Source organism: Dermacentor albipictus, chromosome 1 (assembly GCF_038994185.2).
Source record: "Dermacentor albipictus isolate Rhodes 1998 colony chromosome 1, USDA_Dalb.pri_finalv2, whole genome shotgun sequence".
Taxonomy (NCBI): Eukaryota; Metazoa; Arthropoda; class Arachnida; order Ixodida; family Ixodidae; genus Dermacentor; species Dermacentor albipictus.
Genome location: NC_091821.1, coordinates 159,954,027 through 159,981,111, shown reverse-complemented (window position 1 = coordinate 159,981,111; position 27,085 = coordinate 159,954,027). Strand labels below are relative to the sequence as shown.

The 27,085-nt window shown below is 43.7% G+C and overlaps 1 protein-coding gene across 2 annotated transcripts in view; it reads right to left on the bottom strand.

Moving 5' to 3' along the window:
• The window catches only part of LOC135911130 (RAB11-binding protein RELCH homolog), a 210,901-nt gene that overhangs the window by 123,613 nt on the left and 60,203 nt on the right, over window positions 1-27,085 (bottom strand). For both annotated transcript variants that reach the window (XR_010567225.1, XM_065443265.1), the window contains exons 9-13: window positions 13,847-14,050; window positions 9,852-9,923; window positions 6,095-6,235; window positions 3,605-3,769; window positions 311-494 (exon numbers count right to left, since the gene is read on the bottom strand). Coding sequence is in view for 1 of the 2 variants with exons in the window: in XM_065443265.1 (XP_065299337.1) it covers window positions 311-494; window positions 3,605-3,769; window positions 6,095-6,235; window positions 9,852-9,923; window positions 13,847-14,050 (766 nt within the window). In the remaining variant the exon portion in view is untranslated. The remainder of the gene's footprint in view (window positions 1-310; window positions 495-3,604; window positions 3,770-6,094; window positions 6,236-9,851; window positions 9,924-13,846; window positions 14,051-27,085) is intronic.

Sequence of the window (27,085 nt, the reverse complement as noted above, 5' to 3'; positions counted from 1 at the left end):
TTTACTGCAAAAGTCGTAATTCATCCACAGACACTAAACTGTGCATGAAGAATGGCTAAACAGGCTGTTATCAAACCTTGCTCAAACCAACATTTTACTAGTTTGTTACTGTTACAGTAACAAACCAAGGTTTGTTGCTGAAGTATACACACACAGCCATTAGTAAGCCACCTGTCGCCAGCTGCGCACTTACAATATGATACATGTTTAAGCAAGGTGTCCAAAACGTTAAAATCAAGTATTCAGCTTTTTTATCAGTTCTTCTGAAGGCAGAAGAATTTCCTTATTTTAATTGAACTTGGCAACCCACCTTCCAACAAATTCTTCAAGGAGCTGTCTGTGAGGTTCAAACGGCTCATGTAGGGGCCAGTTTCGACAACATGAACAAAAAGGAATGGCAGCAAGGCTCCAAGTGCCTTAATGAGATGCACCGAGTGTTGTTCTTCAGCTTGTGTAAGTGCAGTTGGGCCATCAGCTGATCGCAGTGCCAAGGCCTGCATTAAAGAGGCGCCAGGATACCCAATCAGAAAGCAAGCCCTAAGGTTTCCAAGAGAACACAAGAAAACATAGGACCGAGCCCCACACAAAAGAAGTCTAAGACCAAGACACATGCACAAAGTTCACATAGGCTCCAAATCAGTAGTTCCTATAAATGGTAGAAAAACTACAAACAGCCTGAGCAAACTGATTGATTCATGGGATTTAATGTTCCAAAGCAATCCTGCGGCTGTCAGAGACAAGGTAAGGAAGGGTTCTGGACCATTTTTTGACAATTGGGAGCTAAATTTATTATTAGGATTAAATCCACAAGTGTTTTTTGCATTTAGCCTTGCCCCCATCAGAATGTGGCCCTCTATCGCCAGGAAACGAACTACCACCCTCGTGCTCACCAGCCGAATGCCATAGCCATAAGTTCACATTAGCAACTCTTAGCCAGTATGGAATATGAAAGGCTGCTGGAGTGCATTCATGCATGCCTTGTCGTCTTTTTGTCATCAAGAGTGTCCTCAATATACTCACAAAAGCAGAAATACAAAAGCAATAATTACATTGTTAAATGTATTGCACTAAGTGAAAAACCAGTAAAAATTAACAAGTAGAAACACGTCACATTATACTGTGTAATTGCAGTCACTAGAGGATGATGCAGCCTGGCTATTTGAATTTTCCATGTATAACAACATTGCTTATCTATTGAAATCTATCCCAATAGGCTCAATAATAAAATCAAGACACACGCTTCCTTAACTCTTCATGACTGAGGTTAGATGTGGCAAAGCAAAAGCGTGCAATACAGTTTATTTTGAACCCAAGCTAGAGCGCAGGAAAGATTGTGAAATCATGGTTAAGCAGGTGAGAAGTGCACCACCATGTTTCCAGCTAGTATCAGCATTTTTGGGCACCCAATTTTTAAATATACTGCGAAGAAGCACCAGACGTTATCACATTACTCATAGGACAAGCACAGCATACCGTCTCCAGACTAATGGGCTCACAGAGCGATATAAGCGCACACTTGGTGATATGCTCTCGATATATGCGGCATCTGATCATGGTAACTGGGACCGCATCTTTCCATTCATCACATTCGCGTACAACACCGCGATCTAGGCCACTACGGGATTTTCACCTTTCTTCCTCTTATATGGCCACGAGCCTATGCATACCATCGACATGCTCCATCCATACCGTCCTGATGCCTCCGAGTGTCTACCTGTGTCCGACGTCGCCCGATAAGCTGAAGAATTCCACCAGCTCACGCATACCTTTATGGTACAACAACAGCAGCGCCAGAAAGAAAACCACACCGACTCACTTCCAAACACCATCTACGCTCCAGGCTTTCTTGTGTGGCTGTCTGTCCCTTTTGAAACGCCAGGACTTTTCTCAAAGCTCATCCCAAAATACGAAGGGCCTCACCGAGTCTTGGAGCAAACATCCCCGGTGAATTTTCTCATTGAGCCAGTATCATCACCTGACGACTTGCGCCGGCGTGGACGTGACATTGTCCACGTCTCGGGTCTCAAGCCCTACCATGACCCTTCTGCCTCCCTATTCTTAAGTCGCCAGGATGGCTCTTTTTGTCCGGGGAGAGAGTGTTAAGAAGAAGCGTCTCGCTGAACAGCCGCATTGCAAATGCGCGGCCCGGCTCCACTCGTGCTGCTTGTTGCTGGCGTCTTTTTGGATGGTGCATTGGGCTGCCTTGCCGTTCTCAGTAGCTGTGCCCTTTGCATAAGGAGCCGCTAATAAACCTCTTCTCAAGATTAATAAATGGATTATAGCTTAAGCTAGGAAACTTTTGCAACTTTTAGATAGCAGACTGAAATATATTTGAAGTTGCACAGCACTTGTGTGCCCATTCTTTTTTTTTTTCAGATTTTTTACTGGATGTTATGTGCATTTCTGAAAGCAGTTCCAAGCTTTTTCCAAAGTGCATCAAAGTTAATTACTGTTGACACTTTAGATTTAAATGATATTAATTACTGAACATTTTACAAAGTTTCTTGGTGGAAATATTCAAACAAAACAGCTATGCTAGTTATTGGTTTCGCATTTACAGCGCTTATCATTTCCACTAGAACAAACCTTGAAATAAATACTGAAGTCTTCCGAATCAGAGTTCATTAAAACTCTTGATCTCTGCCTCATTAAAAAACTGTGTGGACTTCTTCCATCGATCTGTCTTGTTGGAAAACAAGAAACAAGATCTTGAAAATGAGCATATGCAACACTAACAGATAGGCTTTTGCCACCTGTCACACTAACAAAAGCTACCATGCAATTTTAGTTTAACCAACTTCTGTGTAGACAGCACGACCATTACACCGGGGTTTTACGTTCACAAATTATATCAAGCAGGGCAACAAGTTTACTCAGGCACGATCAGGGGTGTGCACAGGCACCAAGGCAAATCAACTGGGGCACAGCCCTTGGGGAAGCAATTATTTTTTCGTTTGTGTCCTAAAGAATATAGCCAGGGTAGCTTTGTTACGCTCTGTATCTTTAGCAGGGCTAAGGAAAACTACCAAGGTGATGCGCAGTGTTCTTTTCTTTCAAGGAGAATAAGCTTTACATTAGGGTGAGAGAATGGGACAGGAAGACCAACAAGAGCTCGCTCGTCAGTACTGACCCCACATTAGTCATGGGAGGTGTACCAGACGTCAGCCAAAGATTTTATTGCCTCGTAACAGTAGCTGTGAAGGAAGCTCCCAGATACATCCCCAGGTTGTGAGATCTAGGCCTTGCTGCTTCCTTATGAGATAAGGATCTGCAGATGCAGATAAACCTAGCTGTTTAGCTAGAAAACAACTCTCACAGCTGATTTTGAGGCCTCTCATGTGCCACACAATTTTCTTGGTGATAATTGTGCTTCACAACTTCAAGTACAAGCCAACAAACAACGTAAACCCTTAGAACAGCCAGCACTATGAAAGATGAACCTTGCTAATCCTGTATTCCCATTTCTCAATACGTAAACATTGAAGAAATCAAAAACCAAGGTTAAAATGAGCAAGCACATAATGTTAATATTATTTTCCATCATACAGCTCCATACATTTGCTTTAGTTTATTTTGGAACAGAAGGTATCCCAAGGAAGTTTACCTTTATATGATCTTCAAGAAGTTTAATCAGTGTGGAAAGCAGCGTGTCCTCCAGGTGGCCTATTTCTAGTGCCCACGATGCAACAGAAGGAAGTAAAACAGTCTGTGCCACCTCAGCCATGCTTGCATGTGCATCAGCTACTACAAGCAATGCCAGGTCAACTGCCTGAAAAATCACCAGTACAGTTAACAGTCAACAGGTCAACTGCAAAAAAGTTTACGGTAGTGTAAGAAGGTGTGTTCCCAACAGGATGGATGCAAATGAGGCTCAGTATAAAATTATCCACTTAGCTAATGTGCTAGCAGAAGTCAATGTTTTTGAGATAACATTGTCAGCAAACTTAACCCCATGACCCAATGCTCAACAGAATAACAGAAACACTGAGCCATTGTGGCTACATGTGACCTGCCACCCCCCTCCCCCCCGCCCCCCGTCTTCCTGACAATAGGTTCAACTCCTACCCCTGTATTCAGAAATGCAACTTAAGTCGAAGCCCATGCTTGGCTTGATTAGGTTGACGCCTGGCGTTGACATGCCCAAAGGCGCTCAATGCGTTTCCATCGACGGGTTCACGATTGGCGTCACTTAGATCAAGCTAAGCATGGGCTTCAACTTAAGTTGCATTTCTGAATACAGGGGCTAGTCTGCACAGTGAAAAATGCCTTTTTCTTGGTGCATAACCAAGGTTCAAGCCTTGACTTAAGCATATCAATGTTATTTAGCTGTTTACATTCACAACAGGATTACCTTAATTTCTTTTAATCTTTTTTTTATATTAAAGGAGTACTGACACATATTTTTGAAGTTGTAAAGTTCTACCATGCTTCTTGCACATAAAAGGATACACTTAGCATGTATGAAGTTGTGGATATTTGAATATTTGGATATTCAGACAGTGGAATCTCAGTAAAATGAAATTTAAATGGAATTACTGCTTAAGCAGAACAACAGCCTTATGGTTAATTGGTTTTGCATTAGGGCAATGCAAAAAAAAAGTTTGCTAAATGGAACCACACTTTTTTCCTACTCACTGTAACAGAACTAAACATATTACCGAAAATGAAGCTGAGCGGCCAATCTCAGCTGCATCACAACAGGCATCATAGTTTGTGTCTTTCTCCACTTTCAGGTTTTCTCACTAGTTCTCTAACTTATCGTGCAGGTGGCTTTTATACGAGAGATTCTTTCTCATATTTGCCCGACCATCGTGTGTGTGCGTTATTTGCAAGAGAGAGAGAGAGAGAAATAACTTTATTGGGTCCAACCAGGTCCCAGCCTAAACGGCAGTTTAGGCGCGGACATGACATTTTTGAGTCAGAAAAATGTCATGTCAGTAGCCCTCTAAAACACAATTCACTACAGTTTTAAGGTGCACATCTGCTCTCTTTTTCTTGATAAGCCTCCTCTAAACAATGAGCAGATTTGAGAAAACGCATATTTTCAATTCAGTACCTCTTTCAGGACACACAATATTGATAACTGGACAACCGTAGAAGCTTCCTAAAACATTCAGGGAGAAGAAAAATCAGATAATCTGGAAAAATGCATGATCTAAATAGTGTATTTTCAACGTACAGTAGGCGTTCGTTAATTCAACTCAAGCTAATTCGAGTTTTAGATTAGTTTGATCCCAACTGAAGGTGGGAAGTGGTATACATTTCTATGAGCCAAAGCTTTCATTATTTCAATTCTAAAATTGGCCCCCCACCAGATCGTTTGAATTTGACTGGTCGGCACGAACAAGCCTGATCCCCAATGGTGACCCCAATTGTAACCCTAATGGCTACAATGTCCATCTTGGCACCATTAGGGGACAGTGAATGTGGCAAACATACATCATCTTCTGCCAAACAACCCTATTTTTGGTTTCGTCATTTGATAAATGCAGAATATCCGACGAAAATACGGATGGTGCGGTGGACGACGTATTGTGGCCCACAGACAGCTTTAAAGTGCTGTCCAAGAACGATGACGATTGAGATTACATGTCAATAAATTTCTATTTTGTGAAGGTAAAGATGGCCAGTTTTGTCTTTTTCTGGTAGCCAGAATCGGAGGCATGCCATTTTTCTTGATGAAAAAACAAGTGCATGTTAGACTTCTACATTGTTCAGGATATCTAGTGTGATTTCTATGTTGGTTTTCAGTATTGAACACATAAAAACTTGGTGTGCATTATATTCAGGGCTGTCTTAGAATCAATCAAATATTGCCAAATGACATAGTGGTGTGCTCTGTTGTTATTTTTTTTGCCTTTCATATAATTTGAGCCGTTCGACAATTCAATAAATTTCATCATACCCATCAGGGCCAAATTAACGGAAGTTGATTGTACTTAGCTTTGGGTGTATAGACCAGAAAACAGCATGAAATGGTAATGTATCAGCAAGGCTTCACTGTATTTGACATCTGCTTCGTACGCAAGCTCAGTTTGTGAATGGGTATGACAACCAGAAAGAAAACCAAAAAAATAGATGGTTGTTGTATCACCTGAGAAAACTTATCTTGGTCATCCACGTAGGCTAGCAGCACAGCTAAACTATGTGCAACCCTTTCACGGATCATGTCCTCTTTTTCTTCCTTGAGCATCTGTTGTAGCATGGACAGCAGCAGGGAGCTACGAATCTCAGGCTGTAAAAAAAATTTTTTTTTTTCACACAATTTTGCCCTATTGCCACCATCTGCAGTACAGTCACAGGCTCAATTTCTTGAACAGCACATTTTTCAGACATGCTTGATCATTCGGACTTCCCCACAGCCACTGCCACCTACTCTATACAATCAACAAACATAATGACAACTAAGATTTCTGACGCTGTAGAGTGTCGCTATATTTTTCTGACATGCAAGCAACAACGCAAACATAGTGGTCCTGAACACAGTTGCCACCATTTGAGTTGCAGCCTTTCAACGGGTTCAACACGCTATTTCTTAGCTTTTCAAACGCCATTTAGCTGCTACAAAACAACTTAGTAGACCAGCACGAAACTGTAATTTGGTTTGCCACTACTTGATAGAGTTGTACTAATGAGAGATAGCAGCGTAAGCGATGTGGCTGCGACAAAAAAAGATCCAGTGTGATGGCAGATCAAAAGTTGTGACGGGAACCTTGCTGCTATTATGTTCCTACCAGTTGTCTTCATCACTGATCAGGCCTGAGACCATATGTACAGGCTAGACAGAAGACCCGAAAAGCAGCGTTTGGGTCCACAGGCAATAAGATGTAAGTGTGTAGCATGTTCGTCAGTGTTCTTATGGGACAGAACAAGGAAAGCTAACATTTAGGCAAGGAGTTCCATAATAAATTAACATATTGTGGCCTTAAGTGCTAGCATGGTGCAGTCAGTGTTGCCATCTTCACCACATAGCATAAGTAATAATTTGTGACACACATTGGGCAAATGCATTGGCTGATGGGTGAATACCGAAATGCACCCAACCATCACGAAATATATATACAGTCAAACCCACTTATAACAATAATCAAGTACCACAAAAATTCCATTGTTATAACCGATAATTGTTATAACTAGGTTGCATGAACAAATAAAAATAGGGGGATGGCAGAGCTGTTGTGAGAAACTTTTAATGGCGGGGACGCCAGTGCCCCTCCCCACCACCTTCCTCCATATGGCTGCTGATTGTGTTCACACGTTTAACTGCTTCCTGGGCACTCCGATCACGTGTAACAAGCCGCGGCTGTCGGCGTTAAAGAATGGAACTGCTATGACAACTGGAAAGAGGGTTCATGAGTGGCAAGCAATCTGCACGCACCGCCGAGGCATCGCTTTGGTGGCCCCACAAGAGGCCTTTTAAAAAATGCGAGAACGTTGCCGCAGCAGCCTGTCAGCTTGAGAAATCCAGAAGAAACGCTGAGGCAAGACCGCCACAAGCATCTCGCCACGTACTTCTCACTGGCTTGCACGAGAAAGCCCTATGTCCGTCAGCCTAGCATGCTTTACGCGAAGCTTTTCGACATCCTTCTCCAAGGCATCCAGGTGCTCCAAGTATTGCAGGGGAAGGTTCTTCGCAAAAACGAAGCCCCAGAGGGACTGAATCATCTGCCAGGCCTGCTGTGAGGACAACATTGAGGCAGCCTGCCCTACTACGTCATCGCTGCCGTCGCTATCTGATGCAAGCACGTTCGCGATGATAGCCTTATCGGTTAGAAGCGACGTTCTTTCTTTTCACTGGCAACGTCGTGCATTGCCGATCCTTAGTGAGCGGATCAGCCACCTTCCATTTCGGCAGCGAGAAATGGCGTGGCCAGGAACAATTTCGACGCAACCAACAAAGACGAATGCGAGCGATTAAGCTGCTTGCAGAACTGCGCTGAATGAGGAGCCAATCTAAGTCAGCGAGCAGCGCAGTTGGCATGGTCCATTCATGTTTCGGAGGGTGGGTCGGCATAGAGCTGTGGACGCAGCCCACTCTTGTTCGGAGGAATGGAAGGGCAAAGAGAGAGAGGCACACGGAGATAATCAGATGGCTGGAAAATGAGCGTGCGGCGGCTGTTGTAGCAGCGGCCTATCGTGCAGCGGCTCGAATTTCTCATTTTCTTTTTTTCTTTTCAAGGATTTCGCATTTCACTACTTTTTGGCTCTGACACCCAGCAGCCAGACTTTATTGCTATAACCAATAATGCGGCATCGGGGCACTGTAGTAAACGGTTTATTTCACCATGAAAAACACACAAAAAGTTGATGGTGCAGCAGCTACTCATTCTTATAACCAATATATTGTTAAAATCGGTATCGTTATAGGTGGGTTCGACTGCAGCAGACTTTACTTCACTGAAGCACAACGCTGGGCAAAAATCTGTAACCTATTTTACATACTGCTGGTAGTGAAATAAATTAAAATATCTTTTTTGGTGGCCTAGGCCCAGGCCACGAATTTGCCGGATTGTTAATAAAGTTGTTACCATTACCACCACCTTTCCCCCCAAAATTTGTTTTTTCAGACTGCCTCCATTTCAGAAGCCTCCATTTAGGAGAAATCAGTTGGCAACTGTATTCAGCTAGTTACAAGGCATGCTTGCCTTTTAAACTGCTACTGAAAATGTGGGCAAACAAGATTTGGTTTCTTTGTTAAGCTTCAGAACCCATAACAACACTGCAAACATAAAGCCAAAGCCTTTACATATAGGTTTCTGTTCAGGCCAATTTTCAGCTCTGATCTTATTAATTAACATTTCTATAACTACCTTCTAAATCTAATCATTTTTCTACATCAAAGTCTTGTCAATATGTAATAATTAGCTAAGAACCATATAGCTGCAATAATTTAAGCTTTAAAGACACCATAAAATAATTAATCTAACTACAAGCACACAACTAACAAGACAATTAGATCTTTCAGTAATCTTCTACAGTCTGGGCAGTAGAAGAGAGCTACATTCAATGTGGGGTGATGAGAATAACAGAAATTTGCATGAAAATTCTGACTGAAAGTACAGTTTAAGGGAAAAAAATTAATTGCATAAAATAAAAAAAAACACAGTGAATGAAACAGGTGCAGCTGTTTTTTAAAGGGCCACTAAAGAGAAAAATTGTTTCTTCTGTATCAGTAAATTACCCTTCCACAATATCAAAACAGCACTCTTACCACAATAAAATGCTTGGTAAGCCAGAAAAAGCACAATCACAAAATATGGGTGGCAATGCATCCCAAAAGTTCCCACACCAGCTTGCTGCAACGTCATGGATTTTGAAAGCATCTTCTAGGGCCTAGTTAATGCTTTAGTGGCTAAGGTAGACTACATTGTGCAATCAAGGAGGGAAAAATTGAGCATGGCAAGTTTCTGGAACTTTTGCAGAGCCAACACAGCCTGAATACAAAAAGATACCTTGAAATCTGTGACGTCACAGTGACATACCGGCTTTGGAAATTCAGCGCAAAATTAAAGAACTGAAACTTTAACCATCATCTTCTCTTCTAATAATCAACCTATTATTTCGAAATTAACGACAACAGAGTTTGAAAGAATGCTTTATCTGTCTAAGCTGATTTAGTTTTTTGCTTTAGTGTCCCTTTAACTGTTCTAATACAATGTACAAACATCACTAATATTTATTGCTGCCTGTTGTCTATGTGCAACAGTGTGATATGGCATAATTTGGGAAATAATGCTTCTTTGAACATGCACAATAGGATGCAGTTCAATGTAAAAAATTAGAGACAAAGTGAGACACAACTGGAGTGAAGCTACTACATAAATATATTGAGATATAGTGATTATACTCACGGCTACTTGCGATGCCAAATAGCCACAAGACTCTGCCACCAGAAGTCTTCTTTCCAAGTACTTATGGTTTATCTGCCATAAATTTCATAGTTTCATTAGTATGCAAGCATGGAAAAGATGAATTCATTATGAAAAGCCTATAAACAGCAGAAATGTGCCTTCTGTGAACAACAATCCAGACATATACGAAACTAACAAAGTTGGTGCTGCTAGAAATTTATCAAGCAATAATCATATGTATACTTTTGTCATGTTTTCACGTACCTTTGCTTTTCTGCACAGTAATGCACCATGTGAAAGGAAGGCACTAATACCTTTTCTTGAAGATCTAAGAGCCACATGCTCTTATTTAGCTTTGTGTCCAACGAGGTCTCTGCCACACTCCTACTGATTTCTATCCACTTTTCCTGCGGCACAATTTCCTAAGCAGATGCAAACCCCTAATTCATCTTAAGATATTTCCAGTGAAAAAAAAGGCGATTTGGAAGTGACATGGGAATCTTGCAGCCTGATACCCTGGCATTTACATATACAGCCAGAGATACACAGAACACCACTGTTCTCTTGGTATTCCTATGGACATTTCCACTCATGAAAACTTGGTGGGAGTGAAGTTGCTGACCAACTATGGTGCAAAGCTATATTACACGATAAAGGCAATATAAATAAAGTAGAATGTGCATCTATAAGCAGCAATAGAGCTGTCTTAGTTGTATTCACTTTAATTACACTTGAAGCAACTGTGACCCACATGATATAGCAATATGTATTAATACAACCTCGTTAATTAAGATTTAATGGGACTAGAAAAATATCCGAATTAATTGGATGTCAAATTACAAAATGTATTAAGAAAGCAATAAACAAATGTTTACTACATAAACATCACATTACTAACTAAAGAAATCCGCGACCTTCATTTCTATTTTGCACAAAATCAGTGTGGAAGCTGCAATTCTTATCATCTCATGACTGATGAGTGCTCAAAGCGGCATGGGCCTCGAGACATTGTTAACAATGCAGCAGTGGCACAAGACGTGTCTTTATTCAAGTAGACATGCATTTCACTACCATGCTTATGTAGCTATCATTTTGTCACCGGTGAGCTGGTTGGCAACAGATCGTCCACCGCAATGTAACCAATGAGTTTGACGGCAGAACTTAGCACCTTTAACAGCTTCCACAGTGTCAGTGACATAGCGTGTCTAGCAATGAATCAAAACAAAACCACTGCTCACAACAATAGTTGCAGATGAATCTGTGGTCACTATCGTCGCAATCATGGATGGCAACCATGCAGAGTAACAAAGGCAATTCGCTTCGTTCTCCACAAATATGATTGTGATTATTTGCTAACCCGAGCTTTCCAAATGTGAACTTAAAATTTCTTTGTGTATCAAGTGCAATAAAAGCAGCACACACCGCGCATGCTTTAGACAGAGCAAACAGATTATGTGCATTGCAGTGCATTGGAATTCACTGTCTCCACTAGTTCATGTGTAAATACTGGATGACAGCTCAACAAAGCGTGATTGTTTCTCCCACACCTAGCAGATCATGTAGTGTTGTAAGAGCGAACCGATACATTTTCTTATCACTACTATGCTGATTACTTAAGACTGTTACATTCAACTGTTAATACAACTCGGTGAGTCTTTGACACCAAGTACTGTACAACTATAATAAGCAGCTCATCTACTAATTGCCATCATGACCTCAATACAGTAGACTTCCGTCAATTCAAGTCTAGCTAATTCAGTTTTCCAGTTGATTCGATCCCAACCGAAGGTTCTGGCCAGCGCCTATGGGCTGAAAATTTCATTATTGCAATACTGAAATTATCCTTTGCAAAATAATTCGAACTTGGCTGGTCAGCACACATGTGCCTGAACCAAATGGTGACTCCAGTGGTGACTCCAACAGTGTTAGCATCTGTTTTGGCAGCACTTAGGGTGCAGCGAATGCATTGAACACACATCATCTCTCGTTGAAAGTATCTATTCTCAGCCTGCCTTGACAAAATTTTATTGCGAAAGTGGTAGCTTACAATTATTAAATACAGTATTTACACAATTCTAACTTGCATTCCTTTTTTTGCCAGTAAATTTGTAAAAGCACATTCAAACAATGTTATTGTGGAGAATTGCATGCATTGCAGAACGAAGTAGTGATCAGTCTAAGCATAAGCCACCATCCGGTTCGCATTTGTTACAAAGTTGTTTGATAAATACAAAATATTAAACACAGTATGGACCATATGGAGGACAACATGTTGTGGTTTTTCATAGTCAGCGATAAAGTGCTGTCTGAGAGTAATGTTGATGGACATAAAGAAAATGAATTTCTATTCTGTGATGGTAAAGTTCACTGGTTTTGTCTTTTTTTTATTGCCACAATCAGAGGCATGCTACGTTTATAATCAAGTGTGTGTTCAATTTCCATTTTGTTTAGGAGCTCTAAAGCCACTTTTACATAAGTTTTTATAAGTCTCATCAGGGTCAAATTAACAGAAGTTAGCTATACCACCTTTCTCCTACTCTCAAACAAATATGTTCAAACTCATTTTTTTCTCTCATTTTATTGACATTTGAAAATCATTACTTGAAACCACTCAATTCTTTTTATTGGCAATGTTTTTGAAAACAATTAATAGGTGATAAAATCTTGTACATTTCTCATAACATTTTTGGTTTCTTTAAACTGAGCTTTTGCACAGTAAAGATCCCCTCATAGTCAAAATTAAACCAGAGACCCCCCACTATGGCGTGCCTCATAATCAAATCATGGTTTTGGCACTTAAAACCCCAGAATTCTATTAAATTGAGCTTCTTGTTTAGTAAATGCCATAATATTTAACACGTTGCTTTCAAAATGAATTTTTATTCTTAAATTAACCAATGCTTGAACTTGTTTATAATGAATACAAGCTTTTGAAATGTTTGTTTTTTCTCCACTGCTGCCATAGCCAAATATGGCTGCAGTATGTCAAAATAAATTAGTATATCGAATCAATTACACTCGTACATCTGTAGTACTTTTTGCTTGGTCTGTACATGGAAGTCGTAAAACATTTTTCATGCATGCCCATTTTTATGTTGCTTTACAATGCCTTACAGCATTTTTGGTTGTGCTTTTGACAGTGGTAGTGAAATGCTATTCTAATTGGCTGTGATTTGTTATTAAATACTAGTACAAGTGGCATCTCATCAGCATTGCATGAATGATGAGCACTCATCCAGATCACTGTTCCTGCCAGCTTCTCTAGCACCTTACGCATTGCCTCAAAGAAGAATGGCACAAACGAACAGGGACAAGATAGAAAACATGGTTAAAGGCAGACTAGCAACAATGTCCGTGTTTTCTATCTTGTCCCTGTTCGTTTATGCCATTCTTCTTTGAGTATGGATTACCAACATGACCAACAGTTAGTACTTCTAAAATGCATGGTCTGCTCAGCAAACTACTGAAGCCTGCCAAAATGTTTCTGGTACTCACCATTAGGGTGCAGCATATCAACACCCTGATCATACGAAAGGCAGACTGCATAAATAACTAGCCTTTCTTCAAAAGAACAGACTGGTGGGCTAGTTGGTACTGCATAACTTGAGGTAAAGAGCAAAGGAGCACACAGGACGCCAGAAAGGGACGAAGACTGAGTGCAAATGTGTCTTCGTCTCCTTCCATCATCCTGCATGCTCTTTTGTGCTTTACCTCAAATTAACCTTTCTTCTTTTGTACTCAAACCTCCCACTTGAACATGTATTCCTAAAGGTCCGACAGGCACTTGAAAAAGGCAGGTAATCTGTTCCGTACAGCTGTCAACAATTGCCTGTCACATTTACATTCCACAAGACATACGGATAGTATAATGCAAACACCACCCTGCAAGTCTAACACCACCAACACAAACAACAGTTCATGTACAAACACATGCACATACTCACTCACTCCCAATCATAAGCAATAAAAATAGTATGCAGATTATTAGGACATACTTGCTCCCAGCACTGTGGCAGAAGCTCAGCTTCAACTCTTTCAGGGCCCAAGCACTCAGCCACAGACAGGAGCCCAGCCAATATGACTCTGCGCTGTGCATCATCAGGGCGCTTCGTTAGGTTGAATAACAGATTCAGAAGGACATCACGTTGAGCAGCATCCGGATGCAAATTGATGGCTGCCAAGAGCAGGGGAACCAGCTCCTGCAAAACGTCCATAAAGTAGTCAAGAAATTATTTTTAAAAAGCATACAACAAAGCACATTCATTCAAATTTCACAGGCATGTTGAAAAAAAAAATCAACTTAAATTTGACCTAAGAAAATTCTAGGAAATATAACCACATTTAGTGGTAGATAGACAAGGGTACATATCATTATCATTATAATCATGACCATGACTTATTTTACCTTTATTCTTTTCAGTGTCAGGTTTTTTTGGAGGTGGCACATCTCCAACATCACATTTTTTTTCTCAGATATTATACAACAAAGACGAGGGTTTATTTTTGGCTATGCAGAAGGGCAAAAATAACATGGATAAGGGAAAATGCTTTCTCGGTATGGCCCTCGCATTCCTATCTGATGTCAGTGACACAGTGGGACAGAAAAGCAAAAACATACCAGTACGTCAGTGACACTGAAAGGATTAGTTTCTTTGAAGGGGTATCACATGAGCAGGAGGAGGAAGAAAAAACTTTATTTTGAACAAGGAATTTGGGACTTCCCAGGCCCCCTGGGTCCCTGCATGACCCCACTGCACTCAAACGTTCATGTTTAACGTATCCATGACGCTGGCAGCTCGGCTGCCGGCGATCTTCTGCGTTGCTGGGTCTGTGAAGCGTAGCGAGATCTCCCAGTCCTCCCAAGTTTGGAGTGGCACGGGCCCACTGGGGGAAGGAGAAGCTGGGCAGGCCAGGAGTATATGGGTGAGGTTTGCCTTCGGTGCATTGCACAGAGGGCAAGAAGGTGGGATGGGTCGGTAGTGGGAGAGGAGGGATGGAGTAGGTAGGGTGCGCATTTGCAGACTGCGCCATAACTGTTGAACCCTGGTAGTGAGGGAAAAGTGGGGAGGGGGGGGGGGGTATATTTGCCTCTCGGCGCAAGCATGGGAGGTTCGCCTGTGCCCGGTTATTCAACCCTCGGACTAAAGAATCGGTGGCCTCACTGCCGGGGTTTTCCCGAGCGCCCAGGCACCCAAATGAGCTCAGTGCTGCAGGAGAAGGGAGGGCTCTGGGTCAGTATGTGGAAGGTGGCAGGGTGAACTGTGCCCTTAGCACAGTTCAGTATTTCACAGTTCAGTTCAGTTCAATTTGGCAGTGCAGTTTTAGAATCCCTCAGGATGTAGGTAGCACTGGAGCTGCCGAGCCCTAACATTACAGCAATCTCTACCGTTTCCTCTGGGTCTGTTGCCGGAGGTAATTCCTTTTTAAAGGAGGGGCGTTCAATGTGTAAGCAATCGCTGTGGCTCCGTGCTGATCACATGCAGCATCTACCCATGTTGCATTCTGTCCATTGCCATACCATTTATGAAGGGCTGCTGCTCTGGCTTTTTGTTGCTCGCGGTTTAGGTCAGGACGCATGTTATGAGGGAGCAGTCGAATGTTTAGCGTTTGACGAATTGCCATGGGTAGCGCTTTTAGGGAGTCATGATTAGCAGGAATGCAAATTTAGAGTTTAGAAAGTATATGTGTTACGGTAGGGGTGCTGGCTAGTCTGAGATATTGTGCCTGTAGGTGTGCTTCAGTTAGTTCTTGTATGGTGTTATGCACACCTAACTCCACCAGGCGTTCGTTACTGGTGTTTTTGGGCAGACGGAGCACTGCCTTGGTAGCTTGCCTACTATAGAATTTATTGTTTGGGTTTCAGTTACATTGAGGTTGAGGTAGAGGGTAGAATACAATACTCTACTCTTGGTAAAGGCCTATACCACTTGCAGAGTATCTGCTTCACGCAGGCCGTGAGCTTTATTTGTTACTCTGTGCATTAGCTGCATGGTGGCTGCTAGCGTGCTCTTTAAACGTTTGATTGTTTCAGTGTTTCTGCCATCTTGTTGCAGGTAGAGGCCCAGGATTCTAATGGTGTGGACCACTGCGACCTCCCTATTCTGCACGTAGATTCTGATAGGAGTACGATACGTTTTACCCTTTGGTGGAATCAAGAAAAGTTCAGATCAAGAGTTCAGATCCAGAAGTAAAGGTGAGGCCTACCTTGGTGACCTCGACCTGTATTACCATTGCAGCTGTCAGCAGTGTTTTTTCGGTTTGGGCGTGTGATGCATATGTAGTCCACAGGGTGACATCATCCGCGTACAGGGTATGGTCAAGATGGGGAATTTGCTATAGCTTCCGTGCGAGCGGAATAAGTACTGCATTAAAAAGGAAAGGGGACAGCATGGAGCCTTGCGGTGTGCCTACGTTTGCTAGTGTGTCGCGGCATGTGCGAAGGTTGTCTACGCACATGCTGGCCATTTGGTTTTGCAGGAAAGCCCTTATGTAGTTGTATGCTCATTGGCCAACGCCTAGGTCTAACATGGCTTTTAGGATGGCCTTGTGGGTGACATTGAAGGCCTTCTTGAGGTCAATCGCCAGTACAGCTTCGGTGTGCGTAGGTATGAGTGGGTCCAGAATAGCTGTCGTTAGTTGAAGCATGGCATCCTGCGTAGACAGGCCAGATCGTAATCCAATCATTGAGTGTGGGTATTGACCGGTGTCTTCCATGAGGCCGTGCAGTCTAGTTAGGATAACTTGCTCGAAGAGTTTGCCTAGGCTAGAGGTAAGGGAGATGGGGCACATATTTTCTGGTGTAACTGGTTCATGAGGTTTAGGTATTAGAATAACCCTTCCATGCGTCCACTCCTCTGGCAGTGTGCCTCTGTCAATGCTTGTTGATACTGGTAAGATCTCACAGGGAATTATCGAGGTTCCTAAGAGCGGTGTTTGTCATGCGATCTTGGCCTGGCATGGTGTTGCGGAGTCTATGAAGTGCTGCTCGGACTTATTGTATAGTTATGTCCCTGTCCAGCTCAGTATTTGGTGGGCCATTGAACTCCAGTAAGGGATTCGAAGGGCCCGGCGAGGTGTGTAGGCTCTTGAGTGTCTGTAGTAGCGCCTGCGTGTCGTATTTATGGTCGTGTGTTAGTCGAGCTACAATATTTCTAGTATGTTGTTTACTTTTCACGGGATAAATTAGATGTTTTAAAAGATGCCATGCTCGAGCGGTAATGAGATTACCTCTGAGACCTTCACATATATGCTGCCAATTCTGCCTACTAAGTTGTTGGCTATAATCCTGAATTTGCTTTGCAAGCTCAGATATCTTGTTTTGGAGCTTCTTATTGCATTTTTGCTGAACATATCGTTTCATGAGACTTTCATGTGCTTCTATCATATGGGCCAGTTTTGAGTCCATAACTGGAAATTTTTGTTCTGGGCTACATTCCTTGGTACACGCCGCTTGGTCCTCGAGGACCTGTGCTGTCCAGGTTTGCGCATCCACCAGCCCAGTTTGTTGATTTGTTTTCCGTTGTTTTCTAAATTTATCCCTGTTGATTAGCTTATGCTTTATTTTCGTTCGAGACGTTTCGGGACCTGAGACTTTAACTTCGATAATAAAGCGGTCACTGCCTAAAGTATGTGTTGTTCTATTCCATTCCAGAATGTTGATGCATCTGCCCATCGTGAGGTCCGGACTTGTGTCCATCATTCACGGTGTACCTTGTCTGGTGGGGCAATCAAAATCATTGTACACCGTGAGCTGAGACTGTTGAGTCTGTGTCATCAAAACCTCCTTTCTGCCAGAAGTTTTCTGGTATCCCCAGTCCATGTGTGTGCAGTTAATGTCTCCGGGCACTATGATTGATGTTTTATTTGCCGCTGCGGTTATTTGCACTATTACGTTAGCGTAGCGCGTTGCTGGCATACTCGGTGGATTATAGATATTGGTGATGAGTAAGGAATCCTGTTGAATGTTGACTGCGATTACTTCAAGGACTACGTTCTGGACTTTGTGTGGGAATATAAATTGTGTGTGCCTTATGAATAGCTTGATAAAGGTGGACACAACTGAAGCACTATCATTTGGTGAGTGATAAGCAGTCTATCCCAGAAGTGATATACTAATTTTAGGGTCCTGTAGCAGAATTAAGTCTGGTGGGTGTTCCTCATTTAGTACGAGTTGGATTAGCGCTTCTCATTTACAACGTATGCTGCAACAACAGTTCCAATGCCAGAGTTTTAAAAGGGGAGGAGTAGTCATCGATTTAGATCAATCACCTGCCATTTTGCACGCCAGAAGTTTTGGAAGTGGAGGGGGAGGAGAATCCACCTCACGATAGGCCGATGCATCAACAGGGTTGATTTGAGGTAGGGGTGCCACCTGCATTTCGTTAGTTGCCTCCGCCACCATTAAGCTCATCTATAAGCTGAGCTGGGTACAGAAAGTATCTAGTTTGTGCTCTAAAATTTCAAAGCGTTTCTCAATGAGGCAGTCGATGCGAGTTTCGAGTGTTGGAAATCGAGCCTCGGGTATTTGGAGGCGATTTCCTAGGAATTGCCGAAATTGATCGCACAACTGCTGATCGAAGTCTGCTAGTTTCACTGTTATTTTGCCTCAAGTTTGGCTTCAAACTAAGCCTCCGTCTCAGCTGTTTTGTCTGATGGTTCATGCTCAGCTATTTTGTCTGACAACGGAGGAACTTCTTTTCTTTTTTGTTGGTGGGGTGGAGGTTGAGGTTTCTGCGGGACATGAACTCTGAGTGTCTAGCGGTAAGGGGTGACCAGGAAGTGGGTGGAGGGCTGGGTGATGGTTTTGGTAATGGGTGAGGCGTTGGGTTGGGTGATGGCCTGTTGTAAGCATCTTACCTCCTCTCGAGGGCAGGCCAACTCCTCAACCCGGGGGTCTGATTTGCAGGAGATTTGTTCTGCCCATGTGAGCTCCTCGGGGGCCTTCGTGGGGGCTGATGGATTCCACTTTGGGAAATCTTCTGGGTGTAGCTGCAGTCTTCCGGTTTTGCCTTTGTTAACTGAAGGCCCCGTTGTTTGTTGTCGTTGTGTTGCTTTGCACTATCCTGTTCCTGTAAGGCGCTCTCCACCACACAGGATGCATCGGGGCATGCACAGACGTATTCTGTCTTTGCCGAGATCTTCACAGCATCTTGGACATCTCGGTATTTTCTATTGTGAGCCCACATCATGTATGTGTCCTGCGGCACGACAGTTCGTGAAGGCCTCTGGTCGCACCCTATATGGCATGCACAGGTGCACTTCCCCATAGTAAATAATTCTACAGGGGATGGGTCCCTGAGCAAAGGTGATAAGGATGGACTTGGACTTGCCCATGCGTCTTGCTAGTAAGATGCCTGTTCCTGGATTTCTCGCTTGCAGATCTTGTAGAAGCTCTTCTTCCGTTTCATTTCAAAAAGCATTGGAAATCCCGGCTCCCACTGTGTCCGCTGCACGGACTATGTACGTTGCCACCCCGTACGCTTCTGCGTTCAGGGTAATGCTTCTGATTTTAACTAGGTTAAGGGCTACTTCCTGGTTTGTGGTGGCCACTGCGCACGCGTTGTTCGATAAGTGCACACGTAGTTGCACTTCTGCTCCTATCGCTATCTTCGTCGCTTCACAGAGGCAACAGAGCAGCAGCTGCGGCTGTATTTTGGGTAAGAAGAGGCCTCCCTGTGAGCGGAAAACTACCCTTAATCACATGCTGCGGCAGTGGAGCCACTTGACGACTTCTGCACGTGACTTGCTGCATTTCATGAATCTGCGCCGGGTCTGGGCGGTACCTCGGATGCCACATCGATGCGGGGAGCGTTGCGGTGCGTCCCTCACATGTGTTGTTTTCCACGTACCCCGTTCGTATCCTCCCTTGGGGATTTTGACTGGGACTTGCCTTGATAGGTTCTGGTGATAGTGGTCCAGTCTGCTGGGTTGTAGTCCTCTTCCCAGAGAGTAGTTCCTTCGACTTGTACTTCCATCATTCTGGGCTCTCAGTGTTTCACCGTGCTACAGGTCTCGCTCCTGGCTTGGTACGGCCTGTACGGCATGTCAGTCTTCTCTCGCTGATAAGTAGGGTTTGCTCGGTGATAGGGTCACCAAACTTGCAAAGTGGCCTCCATGCACCTTCCGGTAGCTGTACGGCAAGACTGGTGAAACTAGGTGATGATTTACTAAAGCGGCAGCATCGGTTTTACGGAGCCTATGTGGCATGCATCCGCTCCCGCCAGCCGTTGACGCATTCCCCATATTGCATGAGGGGGAGCATGATCCACAAAGTACAGCACTTGCTCGCTAACCTAAAGAATAAAGCATAACAAATGAAGAAAAAAGACAATTCAAAAGCAGCGTGGTACAAAAGTTGTAAAATTTATTAATAAATTGTTCGGTAAGTGTAATCAAACAGGAAGGGGATGACAATGCAATTAGTTAACACACACACACAGAAAAAAAGCAGGGTACAAAGAGCAACCAATATCAGGAAAAAAAAAGCAAACACCACCTTAAATCAAACAAGAAATTAGGATTGGAAACAATCATCAAAGCACAGAGCTAATCCCTTTATAAATATTAAGGGATTGCATTCAGCGACAATTTGGTTGTATATTCGATTCTGCTATGGTATTGGGCAAAAAACATGTTAAATGCACTGGTAACACCATAGCGACATTGAATTCTCAGGGAATTGAAAAGGTTCCAAGAACTGCGCACCAAAGGGAAAACAAGAGTACCAGGCAAATTTTGAATAACATAATATATCTTGCAGAATAGGCAGAGTTGCACAATTCTACAATGCTAAAGGAGGGAGACTGAGGAAAGATTTGATGATAGTAACACTATGGTCGTTATCACAGTTAGAGGACATAAATCCAGCTGTTCAATTTCATATTAACAAAAGGCAACTCTGGTGTGAATTCCAAATTGCTGCTGCATATTCAAGCTTTGTCTGAACAAACATTTCTTAAACTGTTTGGCATATGGAGGGAAAGGACAATGAGAGATTCCTTCTGAAGAAGCCGTGATCTTGAAGCGCCCAATGCAACCGTTGATGTGCTGTGACCAGGTTGGTTTGTTGGTGATACAAACGGCATGATACCAATATTCTGTCGCACATGATAAGGATGTCGAGTACAATGAGTACGAGTGGAGGAAGTTAGTACATTTGCGAGACACATGCATGAATTTACATTTTTGGAACATTTAGCTTCATCATCCACTGCAAATGCCAGTTTTCTATTGAAATCATATTGTAGCTGTAGTTGTTTCTCATAGCTATTAATGTGATGATAGAGGACACAATCCTCAACGAAATTATGATGAGATGATGAGATTTTAATGGGTAAGTCATTAAAGGCCAACCGCAACGAAATTTTCGACCCATAGAATGCCTAGTTTCAGATAGTTTAGACATGCAGTAGCCTCTGTGCAAAATCTTACGCTTGAAATGCAGCTCAATCCATCACAAAGAGCTCACAAAAATGTTTTTCATATTGAAACTGAAAAAGATGACGCCATTATCACCCGGCGGAAGTGACGTACAATGAAGAATGTGGAGAACCAGTGCCCGTGCTGTCTGCTTTCCTTGCTTGTATTCCGTTCCAGTGTATCGGTAGTGAACAGGTCCTGCACGTCTGCTTGTCAGAGTTAGTATACTTTCTTAGCTGCTTCGTGCACTGTGACAAGGCTGTAGCACGCCTGCGATGTTCTTTTAATGCGAAGAATTCTCCGAGTCCAGCCAGTTTTCTTTATTTGGCTGTCTACGTTCACCAACAGGGCCTTGATGCATTCTGTCTCCGCTCAAAGAAGAGCATAATGGGGTGGCCAAGCTAAAAGTGCAGTATAGCCCAGTTTAACGCAAACACGATCCACGCATGGCGCAGTTACGCTAAATCAGCAAAAATTGGACGCTCTACAGTCTTGTGTGGCTGTCGCAGGAATAGAACATGTCCTATCTCACGCCAACCGCAGCAACTGGAACAGGGTGCACCGTGCACTAGCTTGGCTGACCAGCAGCATGCTGTTCAGGTTCACTGAAGCGATCATGCTACGTTCGCGCCTTCAACAAAAAAATTAAGCGATAGCACTGCGGCAATACCTGATCAATACCCGGTCACGTTTAAAGCACAGGATAAAATTTTAGCGCTCTCACCGTCTCTGGCATTACGTATCCGACTTCACCGGCCGCTGCCTGGCACGTTGGAAGTGCCGGACTTGTCGACCGATCTAGGGAGCTTACATGCAAGCAAAAGTTCTGTTTACAAGTAGGTCCCTAGACTGATCAGACAACTATCGCCATCTGTAGTGAAGGATGATAAGTAGCTGAGACTTGACACGGCCAGACTAGAGGGGCTCGGTGCTAAGTGTGCATAAACTCATGGCCAGACAGTCCAAACTGCGGCCGTGATAAATATTCAGCCATTTCGCTGTGGCGGCATTGAATTCCTGCATGGCTTGTCGCCGCACCTACACCATGGCCGCCGCATCGTGTTCTTCATGACAAATGCAGCATGCGGTTCCTGCTCCTTTTCTGGCACTATGTCAGAAAGGATTTCCTTCGTCTGCTTCAATGTGTCCGATGTGGTGACGCACAAAACATGATGATGTACTACCGGAATTGATCGCTAGAGAATATTGCCCTTGAATACAACCTACCTTTGAACGTTACCTTTGGTTTTCGGATGCCATCGTAGCATAGAGTCAACTCGAGAAAGCGTTTAGATCTTAATGGGTAAGTGACTGCGCTGTTGAAGTGCAGCTTCGTCTACTGATGTTTACATGCTTTGTGTACATTGGCTGGTACGCGTCACACTTGCCTGCCCTGCCATGGTGCACACTTGCACTTGGAAAGCTGGGACAGGAAAGATGCATTCAACTTTCCTCTACTCAGCATTGTGTTCTGCACAGCCATTGCTCGTGGCAGACTACGTATTCGAGCGCCTAACGGCCACGCAACGCATCGGCATTCTTGCAAGAGCTCAAATCACAAGCGTAACAGGGACAATGCATACCGAGAGAGATGCCCGTCAACTCACAAATGACGAGCGAACAATGCGCCTGGCTGCCTCGGCGCAACTGAGACATCAACAGTTGCGTACCATTCTTCAATATACGCTATATCAGCATCGCTACTGCTTTGTCGCCAGGTGCACGCGTCGTCTGCACAGGCGCTCTTTAATAGCTGCTAAAAACAAAATTATGTGATTCCCAGCTCTGCGGTTTTGCCAAGATTACTTTGAGAGTATACGCTAGACATTTACAGTCAATTAAGCCCAAGTGACATTTCGTTGCAGTTGGCCTTTAATGAAGATAATAAAAAGCAGAGGACCAAACATAGATCCCTGAGGGACACTGGGTGACACTATTGTTGCTGAAGAATGCTGGCCTTCTATAACAGTGAATTGCAATAGATCTGTTAAGAAGCACTTTATCGATGATAAGGTTAGCAGATCAAGGTTAAGGCAAGCAATTTTGATGAAAATTGGCACAAATGTTTAGAATGTCTCCCTGATGCCCCCATAAAAGTTTCAGAGTGATACCTTGAGCACAATTTATTGAGCAGAATTCTTGTCCCTTGAACTTTCTGGAGGGCCTGGGAAGCTTAAAAAACACAATGGAAGGCTTGTTGGGTATTGATAGCATAACTATATGCACGCTGAAGGTCTTGACGGCCTCGCTTTTTCTCTTTTTTTAACAACACAAATTTTTGGAGTGTCATTTTTTTATGTTACTTTCGCATCAAGCACACTTTCGGGGTAAATGAATAGCCACATTATAAAAAGTCAAGATAAAGAAGCGAGACTGTAACAACCTGCACTGTAGCCCAAGGAACATGACAAAAAAGTGTCAAAATAGACTAAACGGTAACAAAGAAATCAGCTCCAGAAACTGAGCAGAAGGGTAAAAGAACAGTTTTGAGAAAGCGGCTCCCCAAGTTTCACCTTTTCTCAGTTCTATAAAAGGCAGAAAATTTCTAATCTTTGGTGTGTTTTGAGATGTGGGGCTTCTTGGACATGTGGCCTCTGGTCTGGTGTGCCTTTGTTCACCCCCCTCTCTTCTTCATCTTCTGTGTATGGCATTCTTTGCTGCTGCTCTACATAAAGCATGGTGCCTGGGTTTCAAAAGAAGCGAGGTGCAAAACGCAGTGTGAGCATGAATAGAGTTCCAGTGTTGTACCTACAGACTGCTTCATTGATAACAGTCTCCAATGCAATCAGTGAGGTGCTTTTTGTGTGCATGTGTGTGGAAGAATTGACCATGTTACTGAATGAAGGCTTTCAGCAGCCTTCTGAGTCATCTTTCCTTGAATATGGCTGCAAACCTTGGTATCAGAGAGCTGTTGATAGATACACTGATGCTAGGTGCTTTCCAGCTTGTACTTTCTTGTATGATGCCTCACTTCTGCAGCCAGGTGTCTGTGCCAGCCCAAAGGGCCCAGTAAACAGAGCTCATGATGAGATTTTTTTTATCAGGGGTGGTATCATAGATATTGTTACGTGCAGAGAGACAAACAAAGGAACTATTTACAATCTATTTACAAGAGCAGTGCAGCCAGAGACCACGATGGAAACCTGTTCGTGCCAAACCCAGTTGCCCATTTTCATCTTAATTTGCGCCATGTCTCTTAACATTCATATAGTTACACAACACCGCGGCAGCAAACGCGCTGTCCCAGTGCCATCAGATATCGGTGGCAAGCAGAGAGTTAAGGCTTGAGCCTGACAACGTGGACAATACCACTGGTGTTCAGAGCGGAGGACGTTGCAAGGCTGGCTAGAATGATTTCGTAGGTGACATCAGTAACTTGATGAACCACGTACTACGGGCGGCCTTCATAACAAGAGAGGAGCTTCTTGCAAAGGCCTGCTTGACGGGAAGGTGGCAAAAGCAGCACTAAGGCGCCCTGCAAAAAGTGCACTTGATGGTGACAGAGGTCGTAGCGAAGCTTCTGGTTCTCTTGTGACACTGATAGGAGAGCACGTGCAAACTGTCGAGCTTGGTCAGCATGAGCTACACGGGCATATTTACTTGTTGAGGTCGTAATCGGTGGTAACAAGGTGTCTAATGGTAGCATGGGTTCACGACCATACAAGAGGCAGAACGTAGAATAGCCAGCAGTGTCAAGGTGAGAATAATTATAGGCGAAGGTAATGGAAGGCAGAACAAGGTCCCAATTGCAATGATCAGCTGAAACATATTTTGCCAGCATATCTGTACGGGTTCAATTCAATCACTCGGCCAGGCCGTTGGTTTGTGGATGGTAGGAGGTAATAAGCTGATGCCGGATAGAGCAGACACGCATGATGTCATCAATGGCCTTGGACAAGGTTCGGCTTCGGTCTGTGAGCAGTTGACATGGAGCTCCATGCACCAAGATGATGTCGTGTAGCAAGAAATGTGCCACATCAGCTGCGCAGCTGGTTGAAAAAGAGCGCATGATGGCATATCTGGTCGCGTAGTCAACAGCGATAGCAACCGACTTGTTCCCCGACGTAGATACCAGAAAAGGGCGCAGGAGGTCCAAGCTGAGACAACCGCATAGCTCTACCGGGATTTCAAAAGGCTGCAGGTAACCAGCGGGAAGCAGGGATGGCTTCTTGTGGCATTGACATGGCTCACAAGCTGCGACGTAACGCCATACAGAACGTGCAAAACCAGGCTAGAAGAAGCGGTGGCGTACTCTGTCATAAGTTCGAGACATGCCGAGATGTACAGTGGCGGGCGCGTTGTGAAGCTCCTTTAGAACGGTCAAACAAAGGCACCTCGGAATGACAAGAAAGAGATCGGGGCCTTCTGAATGAACACTACAATGGTACAAAGAACCATCCTGGAGAACGAAGAGGCATAAGAAAGCGTCGTCGGGCGCTGAGTCAAAATGATCGATGACCGCTTTGAGTGAGACATCACAACATTGCTCGTCAGTGTTACAGAGGAGCTGTGACATGGAGAAAACGCAAGCAACCTTCTTGACACCAGGAGTGTCTGAGCTGTTGACAGGGTAACACAACAAATTATCTGTGTCTTAGTGCTGGCTTCCGGACTTGTCAATCACAGAGTATGAAAACTCTTGGAGCCTCAAAGCCCACACCAAGCCGGCCCGTGGAATCCTTTAGGGAGGAAAGCCAGCAGAGAGCATGACAGTCAGTTACTATGGAAAAAAGAGGGCCATGAAGGTAAGGACAGAACTTGGCAACCGCCCAGACAACAGCAAGGCATTCCCATTCCGTAATAGAATAGTTGCGCTCTGATGGTGAGAGGAGGTGGCTGGCATAAGCGATAACGCAATTGTGGCCCCGCTGACGCTGGGCTGGTAGGCACCTACACCTTGACCACTGGCATCCGTATGCAATTCTGTTGGGGCATTAGGGTCGAAGTGGGCGAGGATAGGTAGTGAGGTCAAATGCGCCATGAAAGGAGAGAAGGCGGCAGATTGTGGAGGTCCCGATGAGAAGGATATGTCTTTCTTCAAAAGGTCAGTAAGAGGCCGAGCAATAGCTGCAAAATCTTACAAAGCGGCAGAAGTAAGACTACAGCCCAACAAAACTGTGAACGTCTGTGGCTGACTTCGGAACTGGAAAGTCTCGCATGGCACGAATTTTGTCTGGGTAAGGTTGTACTCCAGAAGTGTCGACAAGAAGGCCCGAAACTGTAATTTGGCAGCGGCCAAAACGACATTTCGATGGGTTGAATTGCAGCCTGGCCTTACGAAAACATCAAGTATGGTTGAAAGACATTCAATGTGAGTATCGAATGTTGGTGAAAATACAATAATGTTGTCGAGGTAGCACAGGCATGTGGACCATTTGAAACCCTGAAGCATGGAGTCCATCGTACGCTCAAAAGTGGCCGGCGCGTTACATAATCCAAAGGGCATAACTTTGAACTGGAAAAGACCATCGGGTGTTATAAATGCGGTCTTTTCTCTGTCCATATTGTCGATAGCGATACTGGCTGTCGATAGTAGTGATCACCATCGACAAAGGTCAATAGAGGAAAAGTAACTGGCACTGTAGAGACAGTCAAGAGCATTGTCAGTTCGTGACAACGGGTGCACATCTTTGTCAGTCACTTTGTTCAGATGGTGGTAGCCCATACACAAGTGCCATGTCCCATCCTTCTTCTTAACCAACGAGAGGGCTCAATGATGTTTTTATCGAGCATCCTGTTAATCATAAACATGAATAACCTGGTGTTCCAATAGAGATACTCTATATGGTCTACAGTGAATAGAAGCAGCACCACCA